This window comes from Mangifera indica, chromosome 4, assembly GCF_011075055.1.
Source record: "Mangifera indica cultivar Alphonso chromosome 4, CATAS_Mindica_2.1, whole genome shotgun sequence".
NCBI lineage: Eukaryota > Viridiplantae > Streptophyta > Magnoliopsida > Sapindales > Anacardiaceae > Mangifera > Mangifera indica.
Window position 1 is genome coordinate 20112288 of NC_058140.1, and position 27493 is coordinate 20139780.

At 32.2% G+C, this 27493-nt stretch overlaps 3 protein-coding genes and 1 long non-coding RNA gene across 6 annotated transcripts; 2 read left to right on the forward strand and 2 right to left on the reverse strand.

Moving 5' to 3' along the window:
* Positions 1–6943: 6943 nt before the first annotated feature.
* Positions 6944–11737, forward strand: LOC123214548 (F-box only protein 6). 2 transcript variants are annotated; one of them, XM_044634381.1, is made up of 3 exons: positions 7111–7247; positions 8535–8607; positions 10171–11737. In XM_044634381.1, exons 2-3 carry the CDS (start codon positions 8594–8596, stop codon positions 11414–11416), a joined length of 1260 nt encoding a protein of 419 aa, XP_044490316.1. In that variant the 5' UTR covers positions 7111–7247; positions 8535–8593; the 3' UTR covers positions 11417–11737. The 2 variants fall into 2 exon arrangements, with proteins under 2 accessions (XP_044490315.1, XP_044490316.1); XM_044634380.1 differs by lacking the exon at positions 8535–8607 and having other exon boundaries at positions 6944–7247.
* Positions 11738–12374: 637 nt separating this feature from the next.
* On the reverse strand, positions 12375–14916 carry LOC123212938 (stress-associated endoplasmic reticulum protein 2). Its single transcript, XM_044632189.1, has 3 exons — positions 14681–14916; positions 13513–13669; positions 12375–12563 (listed from the first exon to the last, which is right to left on the reverse strand). The coding sequence occupies exons 1-3, from the start codon at positions 14681–14683 to the stop codon at positions 12517–12519; spliced, it is 207 nt and encodes a 68-aa protein (XP_044488124.1). The 5' UTR covers positions 14684–14916; the 3' UTR covers positions 12375–12516.
* A 2768-nt stretch (positions 14917–17684) lies between these two features.
* LOC123213969 lies at positions 17685–21483 on the reverse strand. 2 transcript variants are annotated; one of them, XM_044633626.1, is made up of 2 exons: positions 21296–21483; positions 17685–20700 (listed from the first exon to the last, which is right to left on the reverse strand). In XM_044633626.1, exon 2 carries the CDS (start codon positions 20598–20600, stop codon positions 18192–18194), a length of 2409 nt encoding a protein of 802 aa, XP_044489561.1. In that variant the 5' UTR covers positions 20601–20700; positions 21296–21483; the 3' UTR covers positions 17685–18191. The 2 variants fall into 2 exon arrangements, with proteins under 2 accessions (XP_044489561.1, XP_044489560.1); XM_044633625.1 differs by having other exon boundaries at positions 17685–20721.
* Positions 21484–23539: 2056 nt separating this feature from the next.
* Positions 23540–26199, forward strand: LOC123213550. The gene is made up of 2 exons (XR_006501719.1): positions 23540–24881; positions 25179–26199. It is a non-coding gene; the product is annotated as an uncharacterized LOC123213550 (long non-coding RNA).
* The last annotated feature ends 1294 nt before the right edge of the window (positions 26200–27493 follow it).

Below are 27493 nucleotides of genomic sequence, written 5' to 3' on the forward strand. Positions count from 1 at the left end.
GCGAGATTAACTATTAAAAGCGAGATTTCCATGCCCGTTTGGTTGGTAGCAGTTTGTTAAATCATGTGGAAGTTAGAGACACAACAACACCCTTCTTACAATTGGATTTCCATCAAGTTCCCTTTACGTGAACCAAATAATATTATCTAAGTTATGCAATCAAGCTTCTTATTGATCAAACTCATAGATATGACTTTTATAAAAATAATTAACAACTTATGAATAAACACTATATCAAACTCTCGAGAAAATGTTTCAAATATAATAAAATATCTTTTGACGGTCATAGTAGAAAATTGAGATCCAAATTAGCAATGGGTCTTGCAATTTTTTTAGTATTAAATAATCATTTATTATTGTTTACTTTCTTAATTTTCACATTAAGTCACTAACTTTTTCGCTTTATAAAAAATTATAATAATATTGACCATTATAAATTCTCAAAAATAAAAATGTAAAAAATAAGATATTTTTTAATAGTCAATTACCCTTTTAGCTTTGTAACATAGTTTTTTACGTTAATTACTCATATAATTACAATATTGTTGACATAGACCCTTACTATTTATGACCAAATCACATTAAAAACCCGGTTTTCTATTTTACAAGCTTTTTATATTTTTTTTTACATTTTGCAACAATTCAATTTATTTATCGTAAATACAAAGTTCAACACCAACACGATGAAAATGAATACAAAGCATAGAATCCGTCCGTCAATCTAGTGCATAATGCATATTATTTTGATGAAGTAAATAGGGTTTTTAATAGTGACTGAAAGTGGGCTGGAATATTGTGATTGTTCTGGGGCTTATATGCAAAAAGTTGCTAGAGTGAGGCCAAGGTGTGATTGTACTGTTGTGCACAAATGGCTGGGATTTGGGTTGGTTTGGGTATAAATAACTGAGGCTGTGATGTGCTGTAATGAAGAGAAAGCACATGGGCATCGCGATGGTGCAGGCGTGTGGGGGTGCTGTAGTTTACTGTCTGTGGAAGCATCATGAACATGCAGATGCAGAGCTTCAAAAAATAGTGGTTGTTTTTGTACAGACGTTTGTTTCAAAAAACAAAAGATCTTGTGCGGTATGGTGTCAGCGGATTTTTTTTATTGGTTATTTGGATCTAGTCCAATTGGTTATCTCCGCATGACATATTTTTACTGACTGCCGACCCCTCTTTGTCGTGGCCTTACTGATTTGACACAACGGAGCAGTTCATGCGGTACTTTGAGCACACCAACTCTCCAAAATTAGTTTTGTTTACACTTATTTAGGTTCTTTGGATTCATGACAAGCGCAATTCTAACTCTCCATCAATTTGTGTAAGGAGATTGGTATTCTTCTTAAATGAAGTACATGACTCCACTCCCTTGTTCTCCGATCCTAGAGCAACTCCCCTCCTTTGATATCTTTACGAAACCAACACTCCGTATGCTTTTCTCATGTTGTCACCCATATCACGATGATTTATTTTGAGTCATTATATCTTATTAGGGTAGATTCAAGATTATAATGAATAATTTCATATATGTGATGATATATTTATTATTCATGCTCAAAAAAAATTTATTTATGAGCTCATAATTGGATATGACAAATATTTGTAAAGAATAGAAAATTAAAATTAATTTTAATAAATTTATTTAAAAAATATGTATATCATTGTGGTTTCAAGTATAAACAAGAGTCCTGTTCAACAAACTCAAACTAATTTTTTTTTCCTTTCTAATAAGAATGATTATTATTATAGTTAGATTCCATATAAGTTACTGAAATTTAAATTCAAATTTATATCAAACAAATTAAGTTTAAGTTAATAATTAAGTTCATTTTTTATAAGATGAGTCGAATTCAAATTTATCAAATATTTGAGTTTGAACTAGTTTGAATTAAATTTAGAATAAATTTATTTTCAAATAATGTTTGAGTTTTAATTTATCGACCTAAAACAAAATTTTATTCGTTTTTTGGATTAAGCCACAATATTTTGGCCTAATTCATTTAGTACAATTTGATGGGCCTATTTATGTGATCCAGCCTAACGGGCTTACCAATCAATTTTATGATCTACTCCAATGATGTTTGGGTTTGACCTTCAAAGCATATCCACTTAGTCTCAACCAAATCAGTTGGTCCACTCAACTGTTAATTGTTTTATACATAAGATTTCCCCTTCCCCTTAGTGTTTAAGTGTTGAGTGTCAAATAATGTTTGGGAATAAAGTTAAAAGTTTGAGCATACAAATGTGATGAAAAATTTTACCCTTTCAATTAACCTTTAAGATGAAAAAGGTCTAAGAATGATTTCGTGAATACGAATAAGTAGTATCAAAATCCAAAACAATTTCATCCCGATAACCCAAATGAGAGAAAATTTTCATTTCTCTTATATTCTGGTTCTCATGGTATCAAAGCCCAAATTGATCCCATCCTAAAGGTCTAAGATGAATAGAATTTTCCTCTCCTTTGCTCCTTTTAAGTGTTGGATGTCATTCTTAAAAGTTCAATAAATTAATGTGTTAAATTTAAGGTCAAAAGACTTATTCTCACCCAAGATGTAATAAAATTCTAAAGTATTACCTTTAAACTTTCAAAAACGTAAATATCCACTTATGAGACAATTTATGTTAAAAATTTTAGTTAGAATTAGACGTAAAATTCTCATTTACTAACAAAATTTACAAAATTAAAGTTTTACCATATTTTCTTTCTTAAGTTTAAAAATCTCTTCATTTTCCCTAATCAAATGTTTGAAAAATGATAATTTTTCTCTAAGTTTTTTTCTTTTTTTTTCGATGACCATCCATCGTAGTCGATTGTCGATCGTCCTTCCTCTTAGTCTCTCTTTCTTTCCTTTTTAGCCACAAATTGATGAAAATTATTTAAAAATCTAGACAATTTTTGTTTGAATGAATCGTTTGGGGTTAAAGTGGGAAAAGAGAGAGAGGACAATCAATAGTCAAAAAAGAGAAAAAAACCCTTAGGGAAAATATTGTCATTTTTAAAATTTTGAGTAAAAATAAACTACAAGATTTTTAAATTTAAAGAAGAAAATATGATAAAATTTTAATTTTGTAATAAATAATAACTTTATCTTTAATTTTATCTAAAATTATTAATAAAAATTGTCTCATATATAAATATTTAAAATTTTTAAAATTAGATGACAGCAATTTAGGTTTTCATTAATTCTGGGTGGTGGGAATTAAGTCTTTTGGCCTAAACATAGTTCTTAACATCCCAAATATGGACATACTAAATTTGCTTCCCCAAAAAGGGGGAAAAAGATTATGGCATCAAAGAATTACTAAAGTAACAGCACTAATGGCTCCTCACTGTGAACGACCAGTGAGATGGAATTAAGATCGATGATTAAAGACTTTGACCGAAAGGAAAAGGCAAAAAAGATTGAAAAAAGCGATCACACGAGTGAAATAATGTACACGTAAAATAAGGGAATCCACGATTATGATGATCATGATGAGGCATGATGACATGGATACATAAATAATAATAATTACTAATAATAATATTACCCACCACCAAATTCAAAACTCATTTTCCCTAGACAATTGAAATCATTACCAACCGCAGACCATTCCTTTCCTATCCTTTCCATACCTCTTGGTTTCGACAAACCTAATCATCATTAGACTCAACTTTAGCCTCTCGATACCATCATGACATTACCCTTTTCTAGTTTTGCCCAGTTTACATTTTACACCACCCCTTTCATTCCATCATCCACGTGAAAATTGGATAGACCAATTTGATTTGATCGATCGAGATATCATGTCTAGTTACATTCAATTGAGCAATCTAATGATTTTAACTATTTTAAACCGTTTTAAACTATAATTCAATTGAATTAATCAAATTTATTTATAGTTAAACCATTTATTTATAAGTTTTTTTAAACAAATATTAGACTCAAAGTCGAGAATGTTGCAACACAATTAAACTATAAATGAAATTGTGATGTATTAGGGTTTGTCATGTATCTAAATAAAAGAGTATGACAAAGATTTAAATAAAAACGATACATGATATAAATATAAAAATAAGTGAACGTGTGTGATTATTATTATTTTTTTTTGTGTATTATTGATAGTTGAGGGTACTCTAATAACGAGACTTTATATCAGGGATTAAAGGATAATATTGAGAGGGATTAAGTTATTTATATACAAACTGATCATAAATTAAAGTTATTTTTTTATTAATTTAAAATAATGTGAAACTAATAATCCTAAATTATAATTAAGCGCATGCATGACTGGTCCTAAAAAATAAGTACAAAGAGTGCCACACAAACAGGATAAAATGTTGGCCTTGTAACAATTGGTATTACAGTATAATTTTCTCAATCTAATTGTTGATCCAATCAGCCGGATTTAAACCCAAAAAAAAAAAAAAAACTTGGTCTGGCTCTTGACGGGGTCAAGTCCCCGATATCATTATTAAGACATTCCTTTCCATTCCTCCTTTTTTACCGCGTATCAATTTACTCATTTACACAACGTCAATTGATGATCTAAGAAGAGTTGTAAGTGGTATAATTAGGGTTGTATATTTGACTGAAACTTCACTTTCATAATCATGATGAGAGCAAAATTAAATGTAAAGTTAAACCAAGTTCAAGGTTGTGCGTTGAGGGCTGTAGGCTGTGTGGGCTGTTTGTTGAGGAATCATTGGGCGCACAACTTCGACAGTTTACCTGTAACTGTTTATTAGGTCGGAGAATAAACTTTCAAGTAACTTCATCGTCACCAAATGTTCAAGAATGTCCAATTGCATTAAAGTATTTTAGAATATTCATTATAATAATATGCAAAATTGATACGTGGCAGGCAATTTTACTGGATTTCAGTTAAGTTTTGAGTGCCATTTGGCTCTGTTCCCATGCTTATCATGGGATGCGTTGAATAAGAATTGATTTTTCTTTTTTATGCAATATATAAATTTAATATATTTTTATATAGCACCGTACCATAAAACTAAATAAGTGGGTTTAATGTTGTATCATATGTTGCCAATATGATTATTAAGCCTTTGGTGGCCTTCAAGTGTGGTCAATATCATATGTTGTATTTGCATACTATGAAGAAAAAGGATATATTATTATTATTATTATTACTATAACAATTTCAATATCTCTAAAAGCACTTTGCTTGGGAAGTACTTCGTCTACTTGTACAAACAAAATTTGTAGGCTACAAATAACTTGCAAAATACCCATTTAAATGCTTCCTTTATCATCCATCAATTTTTGCTTGCAAACAATGTGTATGTATTCAATAGTTGTTACTCTTCCATATTTGCCTTGAAACTGTGTTATTTTACAGGTGGCCTAATTTGGTCCAAGTGTCGATAATACGAAAACTATACACACAAATATGTTGTTCTACACTCATTCTTATCTTTAAAGAAAATGTATAGGTTATATTAATTGAACATATATCATATAACGATTAACGATGTGATAACATATAATAATTAAATATATTGTTTATATATAAGATATACGTTAAATGTATATATTTCTTACATATCAACTTAGAATACGAGTATAATCTCATTTTTCTAAAAATAATAGAAATAATGAATCTAAAAAGTTTTAAGAACCTTCTCAATTTATAATTTTTTTTAAATTACATTCTATTTTATCACTATTTTTTATCATTATAGGTCTATGATCTAAGTTATCGTATCATATAGTTGTTTAATTTCTCTTATTTTTTTATTATAAATACAAGATTATATAAAGGTGAAAAAAATAATTTTTTGATAACTTATACAAATAGTTTGTGGAAATATTGTAGAGATATAAATAATATGATTATGAATATAAATTATTTAATATCGAGTCGAACCACTTTAAAAATATATTATTATTATTATAATTTGACTATTATTTTCAATCTTTTGCTCCAAGTCGCTTCAATAATTTAATAAACTTTTGGTTTGTGAGATTTTTTAACATAAAAATTAAGAGTAATACAAATTTTGAAATAGAGGGGCAGAAATGAGAATGGAATGGTAACTGTGGAGAAGTTGGTATTTCCGTAATTGTAACAAAATCACGACAGAATGAAAAAAGTGGTGGGACAATCATGCCGTGGGCGGGCGTCCCTGAAGTGAAGTGAAGAGCCTTGAGATAAGTAATCACAGCCGTTGATTATTGTAAAGTTGAGTCAGATTCAAAAGTTCATTGGTCTTATTGACCACAATAAGCCCGCGTTCACACACGTGGAATTCTGGTCTGGTAAATATTCCACTTTGTTAAGGGAATCGTATACCCCAGCTTGACCATTTTCCTTTTTGCTCTATTATCCCTTCACTCTAAATTTCCCTTATTTTTATCCCGGGATTTAAAGTAAATTACAATAATAACCGTTGGAGTGTATTTTAAATTACATATAAGCACTTAGCTTAAAGTAGGTTAAATTTGGTATTGTGACATAGATTACATATATGGTAAAACTTTTTATACAAACTCATAAATTGATATATAAAAGAGTAATTAAATACAAGAATAATGACAGTTAATTTATATATTTTCTCTATTATTATTATTATTATTATTGTAATGGATAACAAAATTATATAATTAAATTTAATTATCCTATGGTAGTAGTTTATCACACGTGGTATAAGACACAGAATTGTGTACGCAAAAAAGAACATCTGCATTGTATATAAATTCTTTAGTTTGAAGGTTGAGCTTGAAATATGTTAAAAGTTTTCATCGAAGTGAAATGATATTTTACTTATAATAAGCGAAGGACCATTAAGAGAATAAGGCAAAGGCAGGAGGGTATTAGGGTAAAATCGAAATTAGGTGCCCCTAAATATCAGCGAGAATTATTACAAAGACGAAGCAGCGTGCGGGTGAGAAAATAACAGGAAATGATGGTAATGGGCCAGCTGACGTGGAAAAAGACGAGTGGGCAAAGAGGCCACCCATAAGAGAGAGAGAAGAGAACACACAGAGAGAAAGAAAGAGAAAAGAGTTGTGGGTTTGAAGAAGAGGAGAGGTGAGTCGGGTCACTTCAGACCTCAGTCGGGTCTGGTTCTGTTACTGGGGCATGGAAGAGCTGGCCATGCTCAGGCAGCTCATCGGTCAGCTTCAACAACTTCTACAGCTTTATGGTTCATTTCCTCCTCAAAATAACAACAATCATCTTCCTCATTACCTCTATTTTCACTATTATCAACAAGAACAAGACCACCACAACCACCTTAACAGGTTTATTCTCTACTTCTTTCGCTTTCTAGATCTCTCTCAATTCTTCTTCAATTTCTTCACTTTCACGCCTTGTCTGTTTTTTCATTTAATTTTCTTTTTCTTTTTCTTTTTTTTTTTAAATCTGCTTATTTCTTGGCTAATCATGCTCGGCAGTTTTAGGTTTGTAAATTAGGCGAGTCTGTTGGAAACTTTCACGTTCTTTTGTTTTTCAGGGACGAGACGTATCCCTTCTTTTACTTGCTAGTGGTTGTCTATCTGAATTGGTTAAAAGATGTATAATATTCTTTGCACGTTGTTTTTGTGGCGGATTGCAAATGAAATCTCATGTGCCCATTTTGTTTAATGTTTTTAACGTTTCTGGGTATAAAATTTAAGTTGTAATGTAACTGTTAGCACCTAATTTAACATATACACGAGCCTAATCATCCTTAAAACAAAACTGAAAAAGAGAATTAGAGGGAAAAAAAAAGTATAAAAGATTGGAGGGGAAATTACATCTCAGTAAAAATTTAGCTGCCTTATCTCATTTGAGCTACAGTAATATGTGTATTGAGAACAAATCCACTGGACCCCATTGAGCTCTAGTTTAGGAGAGGATTTTGTGAATAAATGTCAAGAATGCCACAATTTTGGTCTGCGCCAAAGCTTCATCATAGGTTTTATGAATACTTTTTACTGATCAACACTTATGTTTTTGTGATAGGTCCGTTGTAGTTTGTGCCTTTGTGGTAGGTTTAGGCCAAAATTAGGACAATTTTGGGTACAAGAGTCTTTCTCTGCCATCTTCTCCTTAGTTTGCCAGTATACCTATACATTTGCATTCATGTTAGTCCAGATATAGAGTATGTTCGGTTTCCCCATTGAAAACTTTTGCATATGCTGTAGCATTGTCACCATACAAAAGACTATTACTAGGACCACTTTCTATTGTAATATGCACATGTCTTCAAGATTGGAGATGTCCCTAGAGGTATAAGAATGTAGGAAGTCATGTAAGTTATTGGTGCATGGAAATAATTAAATGTGCCTTAATGATGGTGATAAAGATATGTTAAGGGGTGGGTTGAATACTTTGACCTTTGTTTCTGTTCTGTCAAAGATTTCAGAGGGACATATCACCCCAGGATTACATACTTGATTGAATATCCACGGTTTGTTTTATTACAACAGTTGCAAGTTGCAACAATAGTCATTAGTTTTAACCTTAGCGTAAACATTGAGAAATTTTTGGATTATAGAAAAATGATTGTTTTTGATGTAATATTTATTTCTGGTTTACCTATTTAGGTGCAATTTGATTTTATTATGCGACACTTGAACAATCTCAGGAGAAAATAGATAATTTTATGGACTATTTCAGGTAATAATTTGTTTTTCAGCGTGAAATATAATGTGTGGACCAAGTTACTTGTATGACGGAAAACTTTGATTTCTATTCTGGATAATGTACTTGCTCCATAGTTACAACTGAGTTGAAAGTTTAGAAACTCTTCATCTGTACTTGTTGGCATTCTTTTTCCATAACATTGTAATAAATGAATTGGCATAATTTCATGTTGACTAGGATTTCTTTAATAGACCATGTCACATAGTTACAACTCCTCGTATTTGTGCATCCAGATATTCAACTAATTCCAAATTTTGACATTTTGTTAACATCATGACTAATGTAAAACTTGCACATTTTTACTTGTGTGAAAGCAGTGTCTGGTAGTGGTGGTTATTGTCCACCTACAGAGTTACTTAAAATAGCTTATTTTTGGCATAATTTATGTGACTTAACCAGCACAATGCTCAACATGTTCCCAGGAGGAAGTTTCAGAAACCAAGATTAATCGTGGCTTAAGTACAGTAACAAGTTTCCTTCCTGATCAAATTAAGTTCAAGAATCTATTTCTTTTTAAGACCGTGGTTTTAGTTCTAGACTAGGTCTTTTTAAGTCTTTTTGTATGACGATTTTGCTTGACCTCAGTGTTTTGGTTAATATAAATTACCTGCCAATAGTAATTTGCCCTTTTTAATGATGGTATCTTAAGGGAATGGTTGAGAGTTGACGAAATAGGTTAGGAAATAAAAGAGGAGGGTAATACTGAGATGCAGGTTAGGTTAATAGGATCTTATTTGCAGATGACTTGGTATTGCTGGAGTGAACGCCACTGTCACTGCCCATTTTGAACATTGATACTGATTTCAAGCAATTTGTTGTATAACCCAGTTGTGGGTTCTTAGTAAACCTTTTACCTTACATGAACCAGTTTCCTCATGAATCTTAAAACTGATGTGAGCCTGACAATTCTTAATGTTGCAGGAGAAACACAGATTTTATTACAAATATATATGATGAATTTACTAGTGAGTTCTCAATATATTTTTCGTAATTAACGTGTACAATGGACTGCCCTATAGAAGGCATACCATTTCATGTTTGATTCATAATTTTGATTCCTAGACTTATTTTTAAGTGATGTCTAAATTTGCTGATATTGATCAACGCCTGGTCTATGGGTTTAGCATAATTCTCACTTAACATTGCATATATTGCTTGAGCAAATTCATTATGTCACAAAAATTGTGGTTTGCCTATCTAATGGAGGAATTGTGAAACGAAGTAGACTTGCTAGTGTTAATGATCATGATGGTGATTTGTATACTTAGCAGACTTGCTTTAATTATTCAACTGATGCGTTGATGGATGTAGCTAAAGCATTTATACCTGAACTTTAATTTTCTAAATCTGTTGATTCAGAATTGTCACTTTCACAAACCAGCTAAAACTTTAACTTGTTTAATTGGCATGCCTACATGCTTGTGTAGTTGTTTTACTGTACTGTATCTGGTATCTACATGAGAAATAACTAGTAATAACCACTGCATATTACCCTAATTGGTTATAGTTGAGTAAATTTCGTTGGTGTTTGTACAGATGGTGTTTCCCAAATATTGATGACAGTTCTGCAGATGATTATTATCCTCTTGTGATGGCGGCTGGAAAATCTGGAAGTTGTAAGATGTTGGAAACTTTCAAACCACTACCCACCAAGAAATCTCGGAAGGAGCGGAACCGAGGAAAATTACCTGGAACAACCAATGCATCTGAGGTTATGGAACAAGAAATTTGGAAAGAGTTCCCGGAAGACCTTTTTGAAGCTGTCATTGCAAGACTTCCTATTGATACATTTTTCCGCTTCCGCTCAGTTTGCAAGAAATGGAATTCCTTGCTGAATTCTCAAAGTTTCTCTCAGCATTGTGCTGAGGTTCCACCAGCCCATCCCTGGTTTTACACGATCACTCATGAAAATGTGAATTCTGGAGCCATGTATAATCCTTCCCTGAAGAAATGGCACCATCCCACTATTTCCTCTCTACCCACTAAGATGATCATCTTGCCAGTTGCATCGGCAGGGGGCCTAGTGTGTTTTCTTGACATTGGTCATAGGAACTTCTATGTATGCAACCCTCTAAATCAGTCTTTCAAAGAGTTGCCTTCTAGGTCAGTTAAGGTCTGGTCCCGTGTTGCTGTAGGGATGACTCTCAATGGAAATTCCACAAGTTGTGGCTACAAGATCTTATGGGTGGGGTGTGATGGTGAGTATGAAATTTATGACTCAATAAAGAACTCATGGACACGACCGGGAAGCATGCCTTCTTATATGAAGCTCCCACTATCACTAAACTTCCGATCACAAGCAGTTTCACTTGATGACACGCTTTATTTCATGCGATCAGACCCCGAAGGGATAGTGTTCTATGATATGATTACCGGTGTATGGAAGCAGTTCATAATCCCAGCCCCACCGCATTTAACCGACCACACGCTTGCAGAGTTTGGGGGCCGGATCATGCTTGTGGGTCTGCTTACGAAGAATGCTGCCACATGCGTGTGCATATGGGAGCTGCAGAAGATGACTCTCTTGTGGAAGGAGGTTGACAGAATGCCAAACATATGGTGCTTGGACTTTTATGGGAAGCACGTTAGGATGACTTGCCTGGGCAACAAAGGTTTGCTCATGCTGTCATTGAGATCCAGACAAATGAATAGACTAGTTACTTACAATGTGATGAGCAGGGAATGGCTAAAGGTTCCTGGATGTGTGGTGCCTCGTGGGAAAAAGAGGCAGTGGATTGCTTGCGGCACTGCCTTTCATCCTTGCCTCACTGCAACTGCTTAGGTGAGCTTTTCTTTCTGGTTCGGGCAGCAATGGCATGTCAGAGACGAGGTTTTTTTATCCCATCTGGAATTTGTTTTATGCTTGGTTGGGCTTTATATGGTTGTACGCTGCCCGAATTTCTAGGTTTTCATTACCAAGTGATCGGAAACAATGGGATGCTGTATGGTGATAGGACCTTTTTCTTCCCCTGTACAAACTTGTGGAGGCATTACTTTAATTTAAGAAAGACGAAACTTATATTTGATGTAGTGAATGATTATCAGCTATGTCATGCGCATCAAATTCAACCATTACATAATAATATATTATTTTAATATTTAATTGGGTATTAAACTGGTGTACATAATTTTTTTTGTAATGAAAAAACTTTTTAGATGATTTGTATGATTTTTGGGTCTGGATGACAAATTGAAACGCAAAAATTTATATCATGAATTGTGTTATCACATTAATCAGCCCAAATTCTTATAATACTAAATTAAATAATTCCTTAAGGAAAAAGAAAATGTTTTTTTATACCTCAATATAAAAGTTATTTTGATCAAAACTCTGAATATAAATTAATTTGAATTTAAAAATCCAGAATGGAGAATTTAACTTGTTTGATTGATAAACAATAATATATATATATATATATATATATATATATATATATATATATATATATATATATATATATATATATATATATATATATATATATATATATATAAAATCAATTCAAACTCATACTCATTATACAACAGAAATACCTTTGTTCGTTGAACGTTGAAAAGAAACAAAAAAATGAATGCACCATTGGTACCTCTTCTTTATTCTTGTGCAGGAAGAAATATTTTTGGCCAATGTGCTGAAATCAATTTGTTGTTCAACATGTTGCAATTATGTTTCCAATTAAATAAATAATGAAAAAGTAAAACGATGGGCAATTACAAAAATGAAACAACGAAATTTTGGATGATTAAAGAACAAAGTTAACTTTATTTCTCAAAATTCAGTACTTCACAATACAGAGTAAACGCAGGTCTTGTAAAAGTATCATCTATTTTTTCCTACACTGAGGACCACTCACTGCCCATTTCTCAATATCAGTCATTAGTCTATGCCATCCCTCCACTTGTTGCCGTCCTGATGATCTGGAAAAGAGCTGTTGCAGAAAATGAACAGGTTAAAATGGTAACTGACGGAAAAAAATCCCTATCTATTCTAGGCCTTGAGGCCTAAATTCATTCGAAATAAAGCAAAGGGCAGATGTGATTTTCCAAATTCTCAGTCCATTTCCACTTGAACTTCATATCCTAAACCAGTTTCAATGCAACATGATTTTCACTTCATTAGATGAAAATGTGCAATATGATAATATTCACACTCAATTCTACAAATAAAACTAATAACAGATAGCAGACACCCTAACTTTTATCTAAAAATTCATTGTTTTGAAATAAAATTGTCATATTACACTAAACATGTTTTCCCACATTGCGCTTGCAGCTTGGTTCGTAATTAAAGTTGAATCTAGCTTGAGGGTGTTGTTGGTTGACTCGATGATCATGCAAGCTTTCAACTTCACTTGAGTAAAATATCAATAAACCCTTAAAAAGTTTCAAATCTTGATCTAAAATTTTATTCTCTAATTTTGAATATAAAAAACAATTGATAAATATATAAATTATGAGATTTAAATCAATTGTTTAAAAATTAAAGGGTTTATGTGTAAAGAAACTCGACACGCTTAAGTTTTGCCTTTATCTTATCAAGCTAAACTGTAACCAAACAATTCTTGGTTCGACACAACTCAATCACACCCATAAAAATACCAAGACTCAAGCAAAGAAACTTATCCTTAATGTGTATGACATATATAAATAAAATTATGTGTACCCACTTTTAGTATAAAATTCATATACACAAATTATGTGTTATTATGCGATTTAATGATTTTAAATTAAAGACAAAACAACGTTCAATCATATAATGACTCATTATCTGTGTACACAAATTGTATACAAAAAATAGATATATATAACATTGCTCCACATATATATACCATAGAGATATTAGTCTAAAACAAACACAAATATGGGGAAGTGACTTACATGATCCAATGACGACAAATACGAAGAAACCAAGCAGAACAGGGCCAACAGGATAATCCTTGCCCTTTTTAGTGGTGGTTTCGGGCACGGCGCCTCTCTTTGTAATGTTCTTCTCAAATTTGTCTACCTTCCTAACAGCTAGACGCTTTGATGTTGTCTACAAAAACACCAGAACAGGATTCAGTTCCATTACAAGAACAAATTACAATTAGACAACATAAACCAATTCCAAATCTATTACCTCCAATGCAAATAAAATTTCATTCATAATTTTTTTAATATAAAGCAAAGGTCGCATGCAACTAATAATATTGTCATCAAATCTAAAAGACAAGTATGTATGATTATCGGATTATGATGATAAATTATTGTTATAAAAATAATTAATTATATGATAATCAATTCTTGCATAATCCAATAACAAACACACTTGATTATTTTAGTTAAAATGTTCTATATTTTAGATGTTGGATTATAAATGTAAAAATTCATTTCCATTAATTAATAAATGCTGAAACTTTCCTATTACTACGATTTAGTTAAGAAGTTATCGAAGCCAAACCCTAGACCATGAGAGTAAGTCAGAGACGAGAAAGAGCAAATGAAAGAAAAGAAGAATCTGGAAGAACAAGAAAAATGTTTTACTAGAGAATGAATAGCATGAGTACAATCCAAATATTTGCACGGGTTTTTATAGTCAAGGGGCACAATTACACTTTGCCCCTTTGCCATTTACAAAAGACAGCAAAGCATAGAAATATTACAAATTCGCATCAAGGCACAGGCACATTACAGAAATAGCATTTTCACCCTTACATGACAACAATAAAGAAAGCTCCTCTTTCGGATTATGATTTAAATAATCTAAAAATGCGATTATAATTTTGAAGTTAAGACAATAATCCCATAATCTGTACAGGCACGATAGATCTACCGAAATTGCTGAAAAAGTTATGTTTCTGCGTTTCATCACAATAACACATCATCGAAATTTGAAAATTATGAGAAAAATTATTTTAATTTCAGAATAAAAAGAACTAAATCAATTTGTTTCGGACCTATGAACCAGATGAAAAAAATGCAAAAAAAAAAAAAACAGATATATACAGATCAGATCAGCAATAAAAAAGAACAGAACAAAAACAGATAAACGGCGGCGAATAATTACCATGATTGAAGGGAGATTTGATGCCGGAAAAGGCTGTAGCAAGAAAGAAAGCGTGAGAGATTTGCAGGCGAAGCCTTCTCTTAACCCTTCCGGCTACTCGACTGCGATGGATCCTACGACTCGCTCCCTCTTCTTCTGCCTCGTGAAATTGCTTTATATCTAAAATAGCTCAAGTTAAAGATTGATAGCGTGCCCGAGCGTCGCGTCACAGCCTTCGTTGTGATTGGCCTTACCACGTAATCGGTACACTCGTCATAAATATATTGGTGAATTCGTGCAGAAACAAAATTACCAATTAGTTTGTTATCAATATTAAAAAATTACATATAATCAATATTATCTGAAAGATGATGTGAAATAAATTACGAGAATTACTGTAAATACAAATAAAGGGCACAATTTTACGTCAAAAATAATGATATATTATATATTTTTTAATTTAAAATTATTTAATTATATAATAATATATTATTATTTATATATAAAATTGTGTTAATTAATTATTTATATACATTATTTTAGTAACAAATTATTAAAAATTATTATACATAGATAATTATTACATATAATAAATGATAAAAAATAAAATATAATTCTATTATTTTTTTAAATTAACCAAAGTTATGGAAATAAAGAAAAACAGTAACAAACCAAAGACAAGGATTTGATTTATTTGTATTTAGAGTAATTCTCGTAATTTGTATTTACAGTAAATCATAATAAAATTAATAATTTTTAAAAATTTTAATATTTAAGATAGATGGTTATGGTTAAGAGTACGAAGATAAAATATGCTATGATGATTTGATTGGATTGAGTCAATTCAACCAACCAGTCTCCTCTGAATATTAAAACACAGGTAAATATTGAAAATATATACTCCCACGATTTCTTTTCAATTAACATTCAACAAGAATTGTTTATATTTTTCATTAGGCCAAATGAATGTTTCCCACCAAGATTTGATGCGAACCTAATTTTTTATTTATTAATTATTAAAAATTTAAATATTTATTTATCTGTTAAATTTTATTAGATAAAATTATCATTTAACAAATATATTTAAAAAAGTTAAAACCTTCAAGTTTTGATAAATTTTTTTTATCTAAAATTTGAAAATTTATATTTCTCTTTAAAGTTTTTCTGGTATGTTGTCGGGGGTTGGAAACGATGGCTGATGATAGTGGGAAATGGAGAGCCATTGAGAGAGAAATTAAAAGGGAGGGAAAATACTATTGTCGCCATCTCTTACTATTGACAATGGTGGGTGGAAAAATTTAAAAAAAAAATATTGAATTTTCAAACTAAAATAAAAAAAATTTGTTAGATTTTTAAATTTAAGAGAATATAATAAATTTTTACTTTTTTAAATATTTTTAAAAATAATAATTTTATCTTTAATAATAATAATAATAATAAAATTTAACAAATAAATAAATATTCAAATTTTTTATAATTAATAAATAAAAAAAAATTTAGAACAAACCTTGGTGGGCATTTGGTTATTTGGCCCTTTCATTATTTATATTATAACTTGGAGCACTGGGTGGAGATGGAGTGGTTGGCACCCACGTTTATACTAATCCATTCACGCGTCTTGGATGGTGGGTGGCCGCCACAATTGAATTCAGTCAATTGACACCTTCCCATGTTCTATACCATTGAAACTCACATGACCTTACAATTATACTAGAATTGAAAAATTATTTTCCCAAGCTGGAGGATAACCGGTTCAATAAGTTTATAGACTGAAAACTTTATTTGAATATAATATCAATAAAATTTTAAAATTTATATTTACACTATTAAAATTTTATTTTTTTAATTTTAAATGCATGTCAGATGTATACTTATAAGGATTAAATTAATAATTTAAATCTTAGAAAAAATTAAATAAAAATTTTCAAAAAACTTAAGTCAATCAATCCGATTCAAACTTGAGATGAGATCCCATTAATTCAACGAACTGAAGTTTTATCTTAAGGTAATTGAGTTAAACTTGATCTAAATATTAATCCATTTAACTTAACTTAATTACACTCCTAATCATAATCAATGTTAATAATATTGACCCCATTAGGAGATCAGTCTAGATCATTAACAGTCCAACTGTCAATTAGACCAATCACCAATATACTATTAAACAAACAATGAAACAATATTTGTCTAAATAAAATTTTGGTCTAGTGCTGTATGTTCCATATTTCTTGATAAGTCCTAACAACTGCAAAATCTTTCACTCTCCGACTTAGCTGACTGCATGACAAATTTGTGGAGAAATAAGAAACAAGTCCCATAAAGTTTTAACAAAACCCGACCGAACAGGTTTGAAAGGCCAGTCAGATCTGTTCTAAAAAACTGATCACAATATCTCGCAGTAAACAAAGGCAATCAAAGACAAAATTTGTGGAGAAATAAGAAATGAGTCCCAAAAAGTTTGAACAAATGCGACCAGTGAGGTGAAAAGGGAGCATGAAACTCCTGCTCATGAAGGCTTTGTGAGGTAGGCAAAAGTTCACAAAATATAATAGTTCATAACAATATTGAACATTCATCATTTGCTCAACAAAAAACTATGTGTATCCACTTTTAAAAAACCAACAGGGTAACCAAATAATATAACACTTATCACATGATAACACATTATTTAGATACCTAAGTGAATGCTCAAAACTGAAAGCACATAGCATCGCTCTTTGTTTAATGCCCAATGCATCTCTTTTAGCAGAAAGCAAACTCGGCTGATTCTGTAACCACAATTGATTACAAGAAGGAAAAAGAAATTGAGGGGGCACCCCAGTGCTGGAATAGAACGATCTTTTGATAGGTTAACCGTGTATCAGTAATCAAATTTTGTTGCAGGGCAAGCATTAGTGGTGAATAAAGTTCATAACTTGGATAATAATGGTAGCCCTGCTATCTTGCATCTTGCGGGATTTTTAAAGTAGCGTATACGAATTCATAGACATAAGACTCAATAATAAACTAAGATGAACTCACGGTCTAAAATGTTATAAGAGCATATGATCTATAATCAGAACTAGCAACATTACAGCTCTGCAAACAAGGATGAGGATGCATGCAAATTGGTAAGAGTCTGAATATAAGAAAAAGAAGATTTAACTGATAAAAGCGACATAGGGTGACAGAGAGAGAGAGTTGCAGCTCACTGGTGGGCAAGGGAGGTAGTAAAAAAAGTTCAACCCGACAAAGAGATGTGCTTCAAAGCATATGGGAACTCTTGCTCTGGTATAAACAATCCTCACCTCCCAAACAATTGAAAGGAGATCCATTTGGCATGAATACATTGCTGATAGCTTCGGTCATATAGCTGCTTAAATTCTTCCCCGAAGTTCACCGCTTAAATATCTTCAGGTTCATCAGCATAATTTCATGTAAACTTCAGTTCACTATTAAGTATTTGTTGATGCTCAGAAATGATAATTCAGTTTCCAATGTAACCAGTCAATGAATTCTATTCACAATCACATCACAACAAAGAATCCAGAACTCAACTAACCATCTGTTCATCAGCCTGCAATCTCCCACTTCTGTCAGTTTTTTCACTATCTTCTATAATTTCTACTTCCAAGTTATCTTTGGAATTAGCATTCTCTACTTCTGTAGCTGTTTCCAAATCCTTTACTGTCTCTTCTTTTGTAGCTTTATCAGCACAATCCACGACATATACTTCCTTGTCCTTTTCCTCATCCTCCAAAACCTCTTCTTCCTTAACATCAATTATCACCTGAAGAAGGTCTACTGGTGTAGCTGCAGGGTCCAGCTCCCTGCAACCCTTTGGAGCATTTGGAGCCTCTTGACCTGTAAGCAGGTATGAAGGGACATGATGAGAGAACCGAAACATCTCTTCTTTTGGAATCCTCCTAACTTCTCTAGGGTCCAGATGCTGATGAAACACTGTCTTAAAACCAGCAACCTTCACAAGTGGAGTAACGGTCACACCAAGCTCTTCATCGTAGTCTTCAAGTACTTCTACCATGTCATACTTGTGTATAACTTCATCAGCTGTCAGCTCATTCCAGTCTGGAGACCAATTCCTGTAGACAGCCCAAACATCCCCCTTCCTGGGAAATATTCTAATGGCCCCACGCGGACCTTTTGACCACTTGACCTTGTGAGAAAAGGAATTGAGTGAGTTACTGATCTCATGTCTGCCTACTCTGAAATCTCCACATGTTTTGGAGAAACCAGAGGCCACCCAGTTTAGTGGACCCAGCTCAGTGTTAGTTCTTGAATTAAGCCAACTAATCCGCATCCTAAACGGATTCAAAGAAATCACACTATGAATCATAGCATAGTACCTCGGCATCCCATCATCATCATCATATGCAGCCCATACCTGGTTATCTCCAAATGACCTTTCCGTTCGATCCTTGTCAAAATCATGGAAATCAGGATCTGGGACATTTATGGACAATATTTCCATGGTCTCCGTATTGACATTGTCATAAGATCTTTTAGGGATTCCCTTTTTTTCATCAAATGATTCATGACTCTTGTTTTGTTCATTTGCTTCATTGTTTACCAAAGGTTTCTCTCCTTTATCAGTTCCATTGCCCTCATCTTTCACTTCAATTTTAGCAGCTGTACCAGACTTCCATTCATTTAACTTCTTGCAAATTTCTGCCTTAGCCATCTCCACCAGCAGATTTTGAATATCAAGCTGGGATACTTCCTTTGTGTTGTTGGGCCTAGTGATTCCATTAACCCTAACTGTTTGAAAATTACCCTGTCTTGTTCCAGATAAATTAGCTGCACCAGCTCCTCCATTTCCCATTCCCATTCCCATTTGATTAGCGACATTACCCCCATTGTTGCTAGCACCAAGGTCCTCCATGCCTCTTTTTCTCTTTGCAGAAGTGGATTGCCCAGGATGAGCACTGCTTGTCCTTTTAGAGGCATTTTGCTTTCTCTGCAGGGCCTCCTCCTTCTTTGTGGATGCCTGTGCCTCTCCACGTTCTCTCCTCACTTTTTCATAAGCTTGTTGAACCACACTAGCAGCCTGAGCAGCAGATGAAGGACCACCTGTCCCAGAGAACGGACCCCACTGAAATTTTGTGTGATTATTAGAATCGGGACTATTAAATCCCCCTACTCCCACATTTGGGGATGCAGCATTAGTCTTTGCTGTATTAAATGTATTTTTCCCACCTGCTTGATGATTTGCGCTCTGCCGCTGTTGTGTAAACTTCCATGGGGTTTTAGAACTGTTTGAAGAAGGTGGATCTGTTTCAACCGCCAAAAATGGCTCATGGCAATTAGGACATAAGAGATTATGATTCAGATAAACTCTGAGATACTCATACTGCATTTTGCATCGATGGCACACAGTCCAGAAGGTATTAGGTTTGGACTTATGAGATGGAGCAGGAGTTGAAGAATGACCTGTCCGAGAGGTACTCTTTTGTGCCTTTGTAGTAGGTTTTGTAAAATTGTAAAAACCATTTGCCCTGGGTGGTGTTGGTGTACCCCCACTGGTAGTTGAAACTTTTTGAAACACCTTACCATTCCTCTTACTATCATATGCTATCCTCTTGGCCTTATCAGACAACAAACTCCATGCCTCAGAAATGAGTTTAAATGCCCCATCCGCTCCTACAGACTTATTCTTATCGGGATGCAGCATGAGAGCCAACTTCCTATATTGTCTTCTCACTGTTTCATCATCAGCCTGTGGATTTACACCAAGTATCCCATACCAATCTGCCTCCCCATTAATTTTGTTCTCTGCAGAGATATATACATCCAGTGTTGCTAACATTTGAGGAACACCCTCAAGGCCAGGATACAAATTATGGGCCTTCATAGCAAATTTCTTTGCTCCCGCAATATCCTTAGCAGTGAACTTCTTCTCAGCAATCTCCTTTGCCCTAGTGGCCTCGTCTTTATTGCACTCCATTACCCTTTCGATATTTTCACCTATTATCTTTGTTTGTTGTAACAACAAAGCCACCCAAAAAACTCATCAACTCCAGTACTCAATTCTGCCAATCCTGTGCCTTCTCATATCAAAAACCGTACTTCACAGCAGGCAAATACATAAACAAAAATAATGAGAAAACTGATAGAAACAAATACTAAGGAGCAGACAGCCATAGTATACACATGTCTCTCAAATTTGAAGAACAAGCTTTAACATATTAACAGACAAAAACTCCAACAACAAACAAGTCAAAACAGATGTACGATTGCAAACTTCTTTTGACCACTTACATAAATAACTAAAAATTCAGATAATTAATTAAGAAACAAATTATTGAATCTTTAAAGAAATTAAAAATAGAACCCCAGTTACAAGTACCATTTCGTCCAGTGAACCTCATTAAAGAGCACTTATCTGGCATTTATCCATTTACACAGAAAAAAAGATACATAGCAATATACCAGAGATACGATATACAGAAAAGTTAATAGAAATTAAAACTATGGATCTGGGCATATCGACTTCCTAACTAAGCTGATACAATCACCAGTACAAAACTATCCCACCAAAGATTCTTATGAGTATGTTTAAAAAGAATCCTCTAATCAATGATCAGTTCACAAAGAATATTAATTTAAGCACAAACCATATTCAGTGAAGAGTAAAATTACCTATACAAAAGCTAGGCTGATAGATGGTAATTTGAATCACAGAGCCACCATGGGCGGACCTCCAACCCAATTGTTTTTATTTTTTTGCCCCCCTTTTCTTGCCCCAGACAAAAAGAATACCCCAAACCTGGAAATTTTTTTCAAAACCCCAAAACCTAGGCAGCCTTTCTCAATTAACAAATGTCACAAACTATTTAAAATCAATATATATATACAATTACAAATAGGTAGCATGGGCTTTGTGTCTTTTGGCTTTCCCTGTTTTTGTTAACCCTAACTCAACCACACTTTTACTCTTAACTATGGTTAAATTTTGGGTTAGATTTTACTCTTTTACCCTTAACCATAGTTAATATCAAACTGAGTTTTTTTTAAAAATATCCAAATATATACCAACTTTTTCATTAAAATAATGTATATAAATAAATTAGAACGATCTGCTACACAAATATAAACTAATAATATATTAATAAAATTATATATATTTATTTTTTAATATTTAATTATATATTAGATAATATATTATTATATGATTAAATACTTTTAAATTAAAATTAATTAACATCTAATTATATAATAATATATTATTTAAAATTAAATTTATATAATATTATTATATAATTAAATTTTATTTTATTTTTAATTCAAAATAAAGTGAAGTTATGCGTCTTACTCTTTCACTAAGTATTTTATTTGTATTTGTTTATTTCCCCTTATTTTCATCTTAATTTAAAAAATAAAATTATATACTTAAAAGTTAGAGTAGGGTCCACATGAATAAAGGTTACCAGCAATTGAGGGATTTTCAGTTTTTGGCCCCTAAATCACACACAACTTAACTATAGTTAAATACTAACCATGGTTAACAATAATGACAATTTTCATTGTTGCATTGCTTGCTCCCAAATAAAAATTCCCTGTCAGCTAACTTTTATCCGTTTTTAGGAATCTAGGTGACCTGCACCTGCAAATATAAAGAGGGTTACTTATTTCACCCGTCATGCCTAAGGCTACATGTATTAATAACGATTATTAATTTATATATTAATAATAATATTTTATTATATAGTTTTTTTTTAATTTAAAATTTTTTAATTATATAATAATATATTATTAATATTAATATAGATTTCAATCGAATCTAAATAGAGATTAACTCAAACTCAAATTAAACCTTTAAATTTTAATTTGAGTTTAAATTGATAGTAAATTTGTCAAAAAAACCACTAAAAAAATATTAGAAAATAAAAAGAAAAATTATTAGAGATAATAAAAGAAAAGTCAAAAAAGACCATAAATTGTGGAAAAGATAGATTTGTTAATAATTTTTTAGCAACTCATAAATTTGAATTAGTTCGACTTAAATTCAATTTTAATTGTACAATTTTATTGTCTTTTTTGTCATTGATTTGACTAGTCTCTTAGAAAATTTTGGTAGGAAGTTCATGTTTGGTTTCTAGATTAGTAGTTATGTTGAAATTTAGATATTTTTATGCATTTTATCCAAACTTAAAATAAAGATAAGAGCGATGATGTTATATATATTTATAATAAATATTAATTTTATTATTAATAATTATGTGTTATTATATGATTAAATATTAATTTTTATTAATTAAAAAATATCAAATAATCTGATGAGATATTATCATTAACATATAAGTTAGTATTAATTATAAATATACATAATTTTTTATAAAAATAATATTATTTATCCACTTCATCACAATCTATATGAGAAATATTAATTATAATTAGTATTATAGCATATTCATGACTTGATCCAAAAATAATATTGGTATGAAGTGAATTCATACATATATTAACATGTGACACAACTTTACTAAAGTGTAAAGTTTTATTGGGTTTGGCTTGTTAAAGTTGGTATGAGAAAGGACTTTTAACTTGATGAAGTAATATGATATGGTCGCATGACAACAAGTGGTCGATATAATGTATATTTTCATATTCAGATAAGACATTAATTTAGTTGGTTCAGATCGATTAACTATTGAATTAGTTGACAACCAGTTGAACCAATATGCTATTTAATAGATTAAATTTAATTGAAGAGGTCAAAGAAATATTCAAGGTAAAAAGAGAGGATTACATAGAGAAGATACAGAAAACGTAAAATGAAAAAAAATCGAGTTTTACTAAAATTGGTGAGGGTTAATTCGAGTAACTTGTTTTTTTATGTGTGGGATAATGGTTGATTTTATTTAAGAAAGTATTTTAAGTCTAATTTGATTAGACATAAGATTCTTTGACAAATTAAAAAAGTAATTCTATTAAGACTTTATACTTTAATTAGACTTCTTGCATCTTTTCTTTTAAACTTCTCTTTTAAAATGGATCTTTCTTTAATGACTCAGTGTAGTCTTGAAATGAGTATAATAAAATTGGGATAGCTGGAATTTGAGTTCAAATCGAGGCGGCTCAAATCCTGTGAGTTTGGAAGGCCACCGGCAAACTCATCTTCTCTAACAAAATTTTCCATCTTTTGTGGCAATTTTCTTCTTTTTTGGAGATTTTTTGTCTTCTTCTTCGATCTCTTATGCTTTCCAAGTACTTCTACGATGATTTCATCACCAACTTGTGAACTTTATGAATTCGAATTGAGCTCCAACAAGCTGCTATGCAAACCCGGTTTGATTCGAATCCTGAGTTATCTGCAAAGTTGTAAAATTGGCTATCTCAGACTGGACGGTTAAGAAATATGGTGAATAACACCGGGCCTAGCTTCCAACAAGGCTCAGCCCAATAATTAGCACCCATGCTTGATTTCTCACGTGGGCTTTTGAGAGCTTATATAATTGAATTCTAGACTGGCAGGTTTGTGAGTTAGCTTGCCTTGACTGAATATTGGCATGGCATTTGCTGAAAAGGTCATGGGTTGTGTTCATATATTGTCCTTACAAGAAACACTCCCAATCGTTTGTGACGTTATTTTATGCTGATTTCAACTGTTCTTTTTTTGAACAATTTAATATAGCAGAAAGAATTTCAAGTGCGAAAATCATATATCCTGTGTTGGAGTTTTTGAGGTAGCTTGGAATATTCAATTCTAGTGGGTACGGGAGATCCTTTTTTGACATGTAACAGTATCTGATGAGGGCTCTCTTCTATTTTGCTGATCAGTATCACATTTTTATAATGGGCAAAGACAATAATATTGATCAGGTTTTCTGTACTCAGATCTGTGCATGTGCATGTGCTTGTTTTTATATATGTTGAATGTGAAGGTCAACCAACAGAAAGTTTTCTTGGCTGATATTCAATGTTGCTTGGGATAAATATACGAATATCTTTCTGAGATGTTGGTCGGGTCTTGACTAACTAGCATTTCAATTATTTAGAGCTTTAAAGGGTTTTGGCTGTAACCCTTTGGCCCTTTAAGACTTGTAAGAGAAAAGGTTCCTAACACTTAAGAGAAACTGTTCCTTCCTCAGTTGCCTTTAATATGCTTCAAAAAGAAATTTCTTGGCCTGAACAGATGTAACTTTTGCCCATTCACAAATATGAGTTATCGAGAGCCTTTAAAGGCTGGCTGGACATTAGTGATGTTTCTGTGCTTGTTTTGAAGGTACTTGCAAAGGATAATGGTAATTTATTCATAATTTCTCATTGAAGACATGGGGTTTGTTGCTTTGCACTCAATTATTGTCAAGGGTGGATCCAATTTGACCTGGCCGGGATCAAATTTATGGCTAGGCTTTAATAAGTCGATTTCAAACTGAAGTTCTAATTTGATTTTAGATTAACTTGTTTATCCATCTAATGATATTATTTATCCAACCGGTGATACTTTTCACTTTTCGACGACTCAATTCACCCTAACTATTGTATGAGTGGGACTAATCAGGTTTATCTTTTTTCCCAGGGACAAAAACCTCCTGCTCAACTAAAAGTATAGGGAAACCTTCCTTTTCACAGATTGGTACAAAATATTGCTGTCTAGTAGTTAAAATGTGGTTATCTTTTCATTTCTGAGTCCAGCTGGTGAAGTTGAAAGTCCATGAATGATGAATCTGTGTGTCTCTCTCACACACACACACATGTATATGCTTTTCATTTTCTGACTTTATTTATCTGATGTTGCCTAGGGTTAGGTTTTGTTCTCTTTTTGTTAATTTACTATTATTTCACTTCTTGCTGTTACATGATACCATTTGAAGCAGAAATTTCTGAAGCCTACCAAAATTTGTGATTTTAGAGCCCTCATTTTGATGATCTGCCTTGCTTGATTTCTCATGAAAGTCCCCTGTCCCAAATAGCTTGCATATTGAATGTTAAGCTACGAGTTTGAGGTCAATAATTGAATTGCGAAATGGGGTGTGGCCAGTGGCCCCTCAATGATTATGATTTGTCGAATTTACTTTGTCCTACATAGAGTGCATCAATTAATTACATTTCTTTCAAATGAGTTGGCCTTTGCATTAATTGTTGATGATTTTTACTGGAACTGTTTGGTTGGAAGCCGATTATAACAAGGACCCATTTGGCAGGCATACCTCCACTTACAGAATCACTGCTCATTGAACTCCATGGAAGCCCTGCTTGCATGTTCCATGCTGTGATCTTGAGCTGATGATTTCATCTTCCACTACATTGCAAGCTTTGATTATGATTGAAACAAGCATTTGCCTGGCCTGCGGATTGTGAGCAGACTGGAGGACCCATTTTACTTCTAAGTTGAAACATGCCAAAAGGCTTTTTAGCCAAATTATATAATGTATTGTGCACCAGCCATGGTGCCCAGTCGACCTGTGTAAAAGTGCAATGTGTTATGCGGCTGTCCATGGACTAAATATTTTAAAATCCATCTCTTTCTCACAGGGTTTTAGTGGAAAGTGTGCTGTATTATCCAGTTTTATAATTCTCAGTTGTTCTCATTCGTCTCAGCATTCTCTTTCAAATACAACTGCTTCTGGGTATAAGGAATCGAAACCCTAAAATAGAATCTGGTTCTCCTATAATTCCTCATATCCATGCTGTGCATGTATTCATGCTTGGAACTCTTAAGACTCAGATAGTAAAATTTATACTTCGCTTTTAGATAAGTGGAATGTTTCTTTTGATAAAGTTATTCATTGGTACTAATTTATGAGTACAGAGGCCACAACAATACAGTATTTTTGTCTTGGCACTTGGCAGCCATTATTGGATAATAAGAACAAGAAGAAGCAATTATGATATATACAAGATTCCGTTTCATCTGAGTTGAAGTTTCTCTGCATTATTGGGCATGTTTAGTGTCCTATGATTGTGCAAGAGTATTGCCTTGTGACTCATCCTGAAAGGAACACCTAGCCAGTTCTTTTGAGTAGCTACCCTGTTCATCTATCTCACATGAATTATTTTCAGAAGTTAAATTTATAAGGTAATAATCCTACCGCAGAATTTCTTCAGAGAAGCCATTAGCTATTGGCGTGTCAACTCGATTTATAAATAGACATTCTTCATTTATAGAAAACAATTTATCAGTTGATATTTCTTCCACATCATCAGTTCAATATATATAAGTATAATAAAATTATATATACAAATAATACGGATAATTTTATATATAAACAATGATATATTATCTTATAATTGGATATAATTTTATCTTTAATGTTAAACTATTTAATCACATAATGACATATTATTATTTAAGTATAAAATTTTTCACATAACACTTCTTATATAAATAATAACATTTTTATTTTATAATTCTTAATCATTATCGTATCTTCAAAATGTAATCATTCGAGAGTGTTTTTATTTGAATTTTAAATGTGATTAATAAGATGATAAACACTTTTTGAATCTTGGATTATTCAAGAAAAGGGAAGGAACAAACATTAGAAAATAAGAGAAAAACTAGATAAAAGAAGATAAAAAGACTTATAAAAATTTAGCAACAACTCTTCTTCCAAATCAAGTTCTTCTTTAACATTTTCCTTTTAAATTTATGCCATAATCATGTGTATCTGTATATGTATATCACTGTATATGTATAATTAAATACTAAATTCTTGATTAAAATGGATTCTTAGGTTTGAAGATATTTTAGTACTTGTTTTTGTATAAGTTAAAGAACAATAAGGTTGGCAAAATTCTCACCATTCATCACGTGGGCGCATCGCTATCGTACGTAATAATAATAATAATAATAATAATGGATGTGTTGGTCCACCATGTAAATGCCCCTTA